This window comes from Pollicipes pollicipes, unplaced genomic scaffold, assembly GCF_011947565.3.
Source record: "Pollicipes pollicipes isolate AB1234 unplaced genomic scaffold, Ppol_2.1 Scaffold_5724;HRSCAF=6776_pilon_pilon_pilon, whole genome shotgun sequence".
Lineage (NCBI taxonomy): Eukaryota > Metazoa > Arthropoda > Thecostraca > Pollicipedomorpha > Pollicipedidae > Pollicipes > Pollicipes pollicipes.
The window spans coordinates 15,512,038-15,523,318 of NW_023596746.1; the positions used below are offsets into that span (position 1 = coordinate 15,512,038).

General features: G+C 49.3%; 1 protein-coding gene across 1 annotated transcript; it reads left to right on the plus strand.

Annotated features, from left to right (window-relative positions):
• Nucleotides 1–2,035: 2,035 nt before the first annotated feature.
• On the plus strand, nucleotides 2,036–3,589 carry LOC119103647 (larval cuticle protein 1-like). Its single transcript, XM_037227263.1, has 2 exons — nucleotides 2,036–2,062; nucleotides 2,999–3,589. Exons 1-2 carry the CDS (start codon nucleotides 2,054–2,056, stop codon nucleotides 3,389–3,391), a joined length of 402 nt encoding a protein of 133 aa, XP_037083158.1. The 5' UTR covers nucleotides 2,036–2,053; the 3' UTR covers nucleotides 3,392–3,589.
• Nucleotides 3,590–11,281: the final 7,692 nt, after the last annotated feature.

The window sequence follows — 11,281 nt, forward strand, 5'->3', positions numbered from 1 at the left end:
GTGCTACAGTGTAACCACCAGTGCTGTTATTAGCGGTAACAAGTCCTGAAGTTCCGCTAGAGGGTGCTTTGGAACCATGTCCCAAAGTAGGGATAACCCTTTAATTTATCTGGACCACCTTGCATAAACGGCTGTCCCACAATGATGCAGTGTGTTCAGTTCACTTTTCTACCCATTCTTTGCGAACCGTCATTCTTTGCAGCATGACGGAGGCGGCCATGAGATTCTTAAGGTTTAGTCCGAACGTTTTGATAAAAGGCTTTCTGGGATTAGCGTCTACGCCAAGCATTGCTTGCTTGCCCTCACCCGCTCGTTAAGTTTTCTTTTTGGTCTGCTGCAGAACTTCGCGGCGAAACCTGAACACGTCGCAATGCTCGGCGCGGTCCGTCATGCCATCTGACGTCACCGCAGTGCCATCTGGCCTCACCTGACCGGTGGTGCGGCTGCTGTCACCAGGCGTAGGCTATTCCAGGCAAGGACAAATAGCGAGCGCCTAAAGCAAGTCCAATCCATGCTGCCACATACTTGTGACTCGGAGGGCCGGCGTTCTAAGCAGCTGATCTATCGGAGGTACTTAGTGCATTGTGGGACTTTTTCCACATGGTTGTGCCACAAAAGGATGTCGAGGAATGTCATCGACGCATTCTGTGCGATATGCTCCGGAGTGAAGGGAATATTGGAGCGGTGTCGATCGACTGATCATAGAACAGCTTCGAAACGACGAGTTTCTTCAAGACTCATCATAGAAAAGTTTCGAAACGACGAGTTTATTCAATATACCCGATAACCGATGTTTTTGCTGACTAGTATATCTCCTAGTATAACGAGGGTTGATTGTTTTCAAAATCAGAGCTCTGCTCCTCAACCCACAGCGCCGAGATTTCAGGTCTGTCTTATATTAACTTTCAACGTGCGTCAAAACAGTGATCATGCTATGCTGTAAGGTGGCCACTCTGGAAGCCCATTCGATAACCAATCTTTACCTACTTTTTTCTTCCTGCTATCGAGATGTCTGTTGCGATGGTCGTGCAAGTTCAGTACAGGGAGAGAGAGAGAGAGGGAGAGAGAGAGAGAGAGAGAGAGAAGATGAGAGAGAGAGAGAGAGATAGAGAGAGAGAGGAGATAGAGAGATAGAGAGAGAGAGGGAGAGGAGAGGGAGAGGGAGAGAAGAGGAGAGAGAGAGAGAGAGGGAGAGAGAGAGAGAGAGAGAGAGAGAGAGAGGAGAGAGAGAGAGAGAGAGATAGAGAGAGAGAGAGAGAGAGAGAGTAGAGAGAGAGAGAGAGGGAAGGGAGAGGGAAGGGGAGGGAGAAGGCTGAGAGGGAGAGGGAGAGGGGAGAGTGAGAGGGAGAAGGGAGAGGAGAGGAGAGGGAAAAGGAGAGATAGAGTAGAGAGAGAGAGAAGAGAAGAGAGAGAGAGAGAGAGAGAGAGAGAGAGAGAAGAGAAGAGAGAGAGAGAGAAGAGAGGATAGAGAGACTGAGATGAGAGAGAGAAGAGAGAGGAGACGAGAGAGAGAGAGAGAGAGAGAGATCATGGTAATGTGGGGAACTCAAACTTTGCCTCAGGATCTTATTCGTACGTGTTTTGACCACGCCATCACACGCAAAACAGTCTTTTTTTACCTCTAGGGTCACCTTCGATGAACCATGAACGACATCTATTTTCGGTGATCGTAGGGACTTGTGCGTGAAACAAAATTTTTGAATGTGCGAACTATGTGGTGCAAATATTTTTATTATCATACCCAAACCCGTAAGTTCAATTAAAAGGCTAAAGTCAGATGAAATATGAGAAGCCAACCTTATCGGTTCAGTAATCTCCCCCCTCCCACCTGTAGACCGGGAGCTGTCGGCATTTTGACCGCGACTTCTGGAATGCAAGATGCCACTGGACCGTTCGCAGCAAATCTTAATCCGAGTAAAAGTGCACGAGGTCACGTGGGAACAGGCCTTGTAAGATGACGCCAACCTCCGCCGTACCAGTCCGAGGCCGTATAAAAGGAGCACACCTGCCAACTAGACCGTCAGTGGTCGCTGAAGCAATCCAACGATCAAACATGAAGCTGGTGAGTACCCCCAGTGTGCGACAATGAGCTTGCTGAAAACTCCATACACCCTTTAGGAATACTGACTTTGCAAATGTTATGACAGGCAGCTCACTTAAACTGTCACGGTACCTTATGCGAAGAGCGAGAAAGCGTTCAGTTACCTCCGTGTAAGGTGTGCGTATCGCTCTTAGGGACGCATAGCATTCGGATTATGTTCAGAGATCGGTGCTCCCTCCCGGTCAGTGTGGTAACTTAAGACACTCCTGGAATTTTAAAAGACACGGATGCTGCAGAGCAGGCATTTTGTCAAGCATAAAAAGTACGCCGAGCGTAAGTTTTGTGAAACGAGTAAGTCTTTTTACATACTTCTGCTAGTACTGCAAGGTTGAACACCCAGCAGATGAAGGCGAGCGCCATTTTTCGACGCCGCTGTCAAAAACTCCTGTTATTAATATGATTAGTATGAGCTTGCTCCCTCAAGATTGCACTATAACTTCTACAGTGAAATGCGCAGCAGCTGCAATATGGTTGTCCCTAGCTTACCATAAGCGTTTTTAGTGTGACTCTTAGTGTATAAGGGGTTCGGCGAATGCTGTGAATTTGATCTCGTCAGGATGGTGAAAGTCTAACCGCACCTTACCATGGGGTTTAAATTATAACATTCTAATGGCACAACTGATGATGCCACAACCGCCAACCTTTTCACTTGAGGCAATGAACATACAGAATTAGAAGACTTGGACGGAAAATCTGTGAACAATGGCACTTCACGGTCTGGAGGGTTTTTTCGTGGGCAGTCGCTTTGATGATCTGTTTATCTCCCGCTTTTTTGAATCAGGTGTACTTTCTAGTGGGATGTGCAGGGATCAGCTCTCACGAACACTCATTGCAGGCTGTTCGGATGGCCTCCAAGCTTGTCATTTTTCATTTGACCATTGTAATCTGCTGTTCCAGCTGGTTATCGCCGCTCTGCTGGCCGTGGCCGTCGCGAGGCCGCAGGAGGCGGACTATGATCCGACAGCCGAGCTCCGTGAGGCCGGCATCATCCGCATGGAGATGAGCCAGAACGAGGACGGCTCCTTCCAGTACGGCTACGAGACCACCGACCCCGCCTCCCAGGATGTCTCCGGTGAGAACAAGATCATTAATTCGGAGCCCGGCGTCGTCATGCAGGGCACCTACTCGTTCGTCGCCAAGGACGAGAACGGTAATGACGTGTCGGTCACGGTCAACTGGACGGCCGACGAGAACGGCTTCCAGGCGCAGGGAGATTCCATCCCAGTGGCCCCCGAGGATCCTAACGCTGCAGCCCAGGCCGCGGCGTACGCTGCCGCCGGCGGGCAGTAAGAGTAAACGGACTTGGATGTTCCACGCCATTCCAGTGATTGCTTCAGTGATGACATTTATGTGACTGACTATGCCAGCCACCACCGCTCTGCGAGATATTCCACGTCAAGTGTTTTGGAGGAGCTTCTCGAGTGCTGCCAAACGGTGCAAGGCGTCATTGGAAGAATTGGTATCGATGTTATGTGTGAATATAACTTCGCTTCATTGTCTGTTAGTATTTGGAACTGTCCGTTCAACGTTCATGGTGGAGCAAATTCACGTACAGATAAAATTCAACGAGCCAAACCGGTGTGAAGCAAGGTAGTTCGAACATAGCCTACTGACGATTCGCCAGGCTAGTCTTCCGGCGTTTCCACCAATGTCGCGCGGTACGGCTCAATACGCCGGCATCAGCAATGATCACGTTCGTGGATGGTATATCCTCGCTTCACGTGCCCGCAGCTCGTCGTCTGCGAGTTCTGTTTACGCGGCACGCCGGCGTGTCGGAAGGCAGGAAGTATATTAGCTATGTTGTGTGAAAATACCTGCGCTTCTTTGGCATTGACTGCCGTGCGATGGGGGGGGGGGGGGGGGCGCCACGGATTTGGAGTTGAGAAGCAGGATTTTCCAGCGGGCCTCCAGGACAGAATGGGGCATCCCCACAGGGAGGGGGGGGGGGCTTCTGGACGGCATGGTTTTCAAGGAGAAGGGCTCAGAGTGCGCTGCTCCCTCATCGAATTGTTGCGTCATCAATGTCCATGAGCACGGTGCATGTACAAGGGTCTTCTCGATTACCCGAAGGGCCTTCCAATTGGAAAACAAGCCTTTCTGTGCCAGAAAATGGCTTTCTCGTCAAAGAGAGGCCTCGTGATTCAGAACAGGATCCTTCCGATTCGCAAGGGAGCCACCAAATCCAGCGAAGGGCGTCGTTACCCCAAAACGTGGAATTCTGATCCGGCAATACGACTACCTGATACGCAGGTTTCTCAGCCAGGCGGGTTCACTGAGTGTCCGGATATCCTCCTGGGGTAAGGGGTCTCATCCGGTCTCTTTCCGTGCAGCTCTTGTACTTAAGGTATAGGGATTTCACAACGATTGTATGGAATCATTTGTTGTGCTCAAATTCGTAACAATCGTAGCGAGAAAAAAAACATTGGAGTCTGCACTTGACTCAGGTCAAGTTTATTACCAATCGCAAACCCTGTACCATTTGTTGCATTTGCGTTTTGAGGAATAGCCTAAGTTTTTTTGTGCTGTCACGTATCCTTCAAAAATTGTTTTCATATTTCCCTGAGAACCAGCGGATATGGAAGCGGTTTTATCTCAAGTGGCAGCGATCGAATGTTCCTCACTATGCATGCGCGTTAGATTATGATCAGCATCACGTACGATTTACAATACCAGGAGATTTTCGGGTTTGCTGTGTGGAAGAAGTCATTGGAGCGAAACTGGATTCACCTTCGGCTTTGCCAAGTCACATGTTCCCTTTGCATGGCTTCGGTGTTGGCTTAGAATTCTGGATTTTTTCGACTGGCTTCGACTTTGCCATTTTTAAGGCCTGGCTTTAACTTAAGTTTTGCTTTACTAGAATCATGGGCCTGGCTTAAACCTAGCATCCTCCGGCTGCGCTCTTGCTAGTTTCGGCCTCATACGGTTTTGAACTGCTATCTTCGGCTTCGTTACGTTGATTTTCTTCACTGCGTCAATGACTTTACTTCACAAAGAAACGTGTTAGCCCGTATTGTCATTCCAGCCTTAAAACCACACAACTTGCCAAGCCTGTGACACATGCATGCCTGAAAGCCAATCACCAGCCCATCTTTCTCAGGACCAATTGACACCTGGAGACGGCTGGGGCCTAACTGTCCGAAGCGTGTGTTTGTTAGCACACAAGACGACGACGAAAGTCCTTGCAATTGTTCCACCCGCAATGCCAACGTTTCGTCACAACCACTCCGTAATACCTTGATGGTAATTTCTTTCCTGAGAAGTTCAGCGGGCGCGAAAATAATTTATTTCACAAAACAACGCTGCACACTTGATTCGGCTTTGGCTAGGGCCTCATGATTTTAAGCTGATGAGTCGCATTAGGCTTCGAGTCTCTCACGCTTCATGACACGCTTTTCACGACGAAATTTTCTCACGTTTCTCACTTCTAACCACAAAATACAGACAAAAACAAAAGACGCAAACGGAACAGAAATTGTTGTCTTTTGTCGCGGAAACGGTGCTGAAGTTGTGCAGGCTTGTTTCCAAACACACCACAGCTGTTGGAATAATGCATAGGTGTCACGATCGTGTACAAGACTTATTCATTTTTCAATTGATATCCATTTCATTGATATGCCCAAGATGCCTGGCCTAGGGTAGATGAAATCTTAATTTTTCCAAATTTTCTTGTATGACATCCTCATGCATGTATGCATGCATGCAAGCAAAGATACAGGCACTGAATTTCTTTATCACCACTTTATTTCTAAACAAATCTAGTGTCTAAACAACAGCCTAGGCAGTTATATTGCACTTCGTTTTTCTCAAAGTTTCACAGAATTTTGGTCACTAATCCAATATATTTTACAAATTAAAACGTAGTGCTCACTTGAGGAATGATGGATTTTAAGCGTTGGTACGGAATAATCGTACTCGCCATGTGTACACCAACATAGGCTGCTTATTGTAGCCTGATTAAAAATTAAATGTTGTTTTTGCCTGACGGACACCATAACAAAAAATATTGCAGCCATTTAGTGCCAAGTTCACAAAAATCGATCCCCGAAATAACCATGCAAGCGACACGCGATCCAGTGCGCAATAGGATGTCAACCTGCGCAGCCGACCGAAGCCGATCAGTGTTTACCTATGACAATTTCGAAGGTGAAGGGCTTAACGCAAACGTCTCTGGACCTATCGTGGCCTGAACTTACCTGGCCATGCAAGAGGGTCTAGCTATCGGTGGGCACCAGCAGCGGGACAGTGTCAAATGGAGTAGCGGTAATGAAATCCGAAGTCTGCATAATCGCTTTGGCGCATGCTATATTATCCGTACAAAGCAGTTGCAAAGGTAATATTGTGCTCCTCTTCGAAAAGGCTTTGTTTGACACGTTTGCTCTTTTGGTCTGTCATTTCCATGCTGTGTCCGAATCTAGCATGCGCTACACATAATTCATAAGACAAGGATTTGTCATGTTTTTCTCGCGTCCGTTGCTCCCGACGTTGTATCTCCCTTCCCCAGGCGACACAGCCTGCTTGAGGTTCCAAAAACAATTTCAAAGCAGTATTAGTTAAGCCGGAAATATATTTGTGCCAATCGGGACGGCATGGGTTGTATTTAAACACGTTATCTTCGTTTATGCCAGTTCACTAATGCACCCTTGACGGCTTGGTTTGGCTATACACCTGCCAATATATGAAAGGAGGGCATAGTTCCAGAAAAGAGGCTTCTTATTATATATATATATATATATATATATATATATATATATATATATATATATTGTCCTATGTAGAACATCTAGAACAAGGGCCTCCTAGCTCATCATAGACGCCTCTTAGCTCACAACGGGACCTTCTTCGTCATGCATGGCCTCATATGTCATAACGGTGGACTTCGAGTTCATAACGGGGCCTTCTAGCTCAAAACAGAGATCTCCTACTTTATAACGGGGCCTCCCAGCTCATGACGGGGGCCACCTAGTTGTTAACAGGACTCATAGCTCATAATATTAAAATTATTAAAACATCTATGATCGCAACGTCCAGTGCTCATCTCATCTAAGATGTCAACATCCAGCGTTCATAATATCCAAAATGCATCCAATTTCGTGCCTATGGGGGCCATTCACAGAATCCAAGCGCGCAATGTCCAAAGTAGTAACATTCAATTTTTATGGCATCCAAGGATCACGTTCAAAATTAGTGCTGTCGTTAGATGGCACCACAGTAGCACATTCCTTTCAAGTCCTGTCGCTAGATGACACAACATGCCATGTTTCACTCTTTTGTCAACAGATGGCTTAGTCAACCCGGCGATTAACCCATCGTCACATGTTAGGTACAGTGGAACATGGTTGCTTCGAATTAACTAGAGTGAGTGGTAGCCATAGTGTGGCGAGCCGGCGAAAGCCAATCAGTGAGATTGAGCCTCTTTGGAGGGGAGTCTCTGCGGCTAGCGGCTAAGACTCGCGGACGCATGGCTCAGCTGCGTGACTGCACCACGCACTGGGGCCCGCAGCTGGGCAAAATCAACCAGCCCCGCAGCTCTGGAGCTCAAAAGCACTCTGTGGTGTCCGACCTCACGGCTCAGTGCCCATGACTGCCAGCTCAGCCCAGCGGGCTATACGCTTCTGTTGTCGTTGGGAGCTGCGTTGGCAGCTCACGCACAGGCTGTCTCTTAACCTGTCGATGAGATCGCGCTGTTCCCAGATGTTGCAGATGAATTGCGTCCGACGTCGATATTAACAGCGTTGTGGACATTGTCACTGATATTGGCGCGCTTGCGATGTATGGACGAAGACTCATCCCAGACCAGTCATATGATATGTGATGGTTCCACATGAGCGCCACCACGACATGCTCCAGACATTCTCTCCCGTTTTTGTCTCTCTTATGCAAGTAGAGCCATACCAAATGTGCCAATGCTCTCAAAGTGAAAAATCTTCTTCAGTTTTCTAGCATTTTGACGGTCTAGAAGTGTGGAAATGCGGTTACCGTGGCGTTTGCTGCTTCATGTCACTCACATGTGATGTCTTGTCAGCTTTGGTCAGCGCTTTTGCTCCATTCGTACAGAGCGCTGAACGCTGCACTGATTTGATCATGTCTACGTGTGCAATGCATTTCCTCGCAGGTTAATATATTATGTTGCAACGATTTTGAACAGTAAAATGCATACGTCACTGTACCAAAAAGGGTGTCTAGCGGCTGGCGTGCAGTTCAGTGCCGTAGATCCCCTGTTCAGTATCGGGAATCAACGGCAGCTGAACAGATCCGCTACTTAGTTTCCTGTTTGGTACCGGGCTCCTTGGTCGTTAGAGGGCCCTACAAATAACCAGAGGTCCCTGAGGGACTCTGGAGGAGGCTCTCTCATAATTGGGCCTTAATACCGGCCGTGTTCAGCATATGGGTAGCTGTCTAGCACAGAGTTAGGTTAGGTATCTAGTTAGGTATCAGGGTCAATGTCTCAGTTCTGGGACCTCTGGCCGACAGGCGAGCCCCATAATGCTTTAGGGACCCCAAAGCCCGCAGTCGGCCCTTTAAGCCCTTCAGGCCTGAAGTATGATTTTTTTCATTACCTGTAAACCACTTAGCCAACGTTTGCCCTTCTCGCACTGGCCATTGTGCAAGTTACTTCCCTAATGGCTACCGCATGCCCTAGCTATAGTCTCATTCGCACCTCACTCCACACCTATGATGTCGGTGTTCCGTGACGGCGGAGGAATACCTCGTCAGCAGTCCTCTCGCCCACCCATCACGTCTCCTGTCATGACGCACACCAGTTCATATATGACCTGGCCTCGCTCCACGGCGGGGAATCTGCGAGAGATTCACATAGAAGTGGTGTACCGCTGCTACTTTTTCTCGCTTATGGCGGTGCAGTGGCCCATGCACGCGGTGTGGCTTCGGGGCGACGCAGCCGGATTGGCGCCTGTCTGTCTGCGTGTCCCCGACGGGACGGGGCGGACCTCGGACCTCGGGGTGGACCTCGCACCTCGCCAAATACAACGGTGAACGCCACAGCTCGACCCAGCTCTTCGAGAGCGCTCAGAGGCTGCCGCTCCCCCCGACCAGCCGGCCATCCCCCCCCCCCTCCCCTCCCCACCCGGGGATCGCGCGGTCAGAGACCTGTTCCGGCGGAACGGAGGCGCTGGTAACGGACACGTGAGCAGACGGGCTCACGTCTGCCTGGTTTGTGACGGCAAACAGTGTGCTGGTCCCAACTCAGTCGTTCACTGCCGGTGAGACGCGTGCCAGGCCGCGTCTGGTGTCCGCTCTGCTGAAGACACCCATCGGGCCCGCAGGCTCTTCGGCCTCCCTGCCACAGGACACGACCCGCTGCGTACCGCCATTGCCCGCCTGACGACGGGAGTTGACCTTGGTAAAACCGGCCCGGCGCTCAGCACCGGCCGTGCTAGCCATATGTCCGCCAGTTCCCACCCGACCGCCCTGACCACCGCATTTGCGAAAGTACTCGTTCGGAGTCATGCCGCTGAATCATTCCCATTCCTCTCATTTTGCAACCACAGCTGCAACCTGTTGGAGACGCGACGAAAAACCTGGTGGCTCTACGCGGACCATCCTCGACGTCTCGCAGCCCGACGGTGACCGATTGTCGCGGTCACGGTATGACATTCTACTCCGGCTCCGCGTCTGCTGTCCCTCCCGTAGTCGGCGTGGTCCCTGGCCGCGTCTCACTGCTTCATGTTTCCGCGTCGGCGACCTCTGCAACTTGGCCGACGTCCTATCTAACCGATGGCTGGATCGGTTCCAGACGCTCCAGCACGCCGCGCCACCAATGGCCGCGACCTCCCGGCCAGAATGCATGCATTCCTGACCCCTCGCGCGAGCGGCGTGAGGCAGCTACCGGCCACACCATCTGTACCGGTTGGCCAAGCGGCCGGCGCGCGATGGTCTGGCTGCCGCAACATGTCGGGGTATAGCGCGACGAATCACCCTATCACTCCTTCCGCCGCCTTTTGACCTGGACGCCCTGCCGGATTCCAATCGCGCCGCCGTTAGGTTTATCGCGCACCCCGTGCGCCGGACTAAAGCAGGACCTGGGCGAACGGGGATCGACGAGGACCGAGCGCACGAAACGCGTATGCCGTGCCCTTTGAGGCACCAGCAAGGTCCACCGCGACCGTCGTGGGCTGTTTTCTGGCTGTCTGGCTTGGGTTCCAGAGCAGGAACTACAAGACGTAGTTGACTGGGGTCTTATCCGCGGTGCGCAAAACGGCTAATTAGCTGTCCTCATGACTGGCCATGAGATGGTCCCAGGCCATGAGATAGATTAAGTGTATAAGCACATCGCCGTCAGCTATGCACAGATATGGCGTTTCAGCACGCTGGTCCGCTCATAACAAGCTAATACCAACTGCCTGCCTTCTTTTTCTTTATGCTGTGGTAAGGAACAGGCTTTGATGCATGCTACACACACACACACATATATATATATATATATATATATATATATATATATATGTATATATATATGTATATATATATATATATATATATATATATGTATATATATGCATATATATGTATACATATATATATGTATATATATATATATATATATATATATATATATATATATACATGTGCGTGTGCGTGTGCGTGTGTGTGTGTGTGTGTGTGTGTGTGTGTGTGTGTGTGTGTGTGTGTGTGTGTGTGTGTGTGTGTGTGTGTGTGTGTGTGTGTTATTAAAGACTTTGGCGTAGGTACACTTGATAAGCCTTTTCTGCACTGGCTCTAGTTTTCTGACTGTGGTTGCCTGCTCATCATTGAGACTAAACATCTCGTTCAGTCCACTGAAAATGTCATAAAACAGAGGACCCTAAAGAAATGTACTAACCTCTATGGTGGATCCGTCATTCTCCTCAGAAATTACAGAGCAGGAGAAAGAAGTCTTTAATTTGGGTCTTAACTGCCATCTACAGCTCGAATTCAGCGCAACAGCCAAGTAGAGTTGGAATTATTATCCCAAGACATTTCGAAACCACGCGGTGGTAGTAGAGGTTGACCTGGAGTTACGAAATCGACTCATCGGAGAAAACGTCATTAGGCGAAACAACTCTGAAAGCAAGATCCTGACTTAAAAAAACTCAGAGCAGCCGCGAAAATCTTTAGAAGGAGAGATGAGATAACGGTAAGGAGAGCCGACAAAACATTCTGATATGCGATTGTCGACAAGCT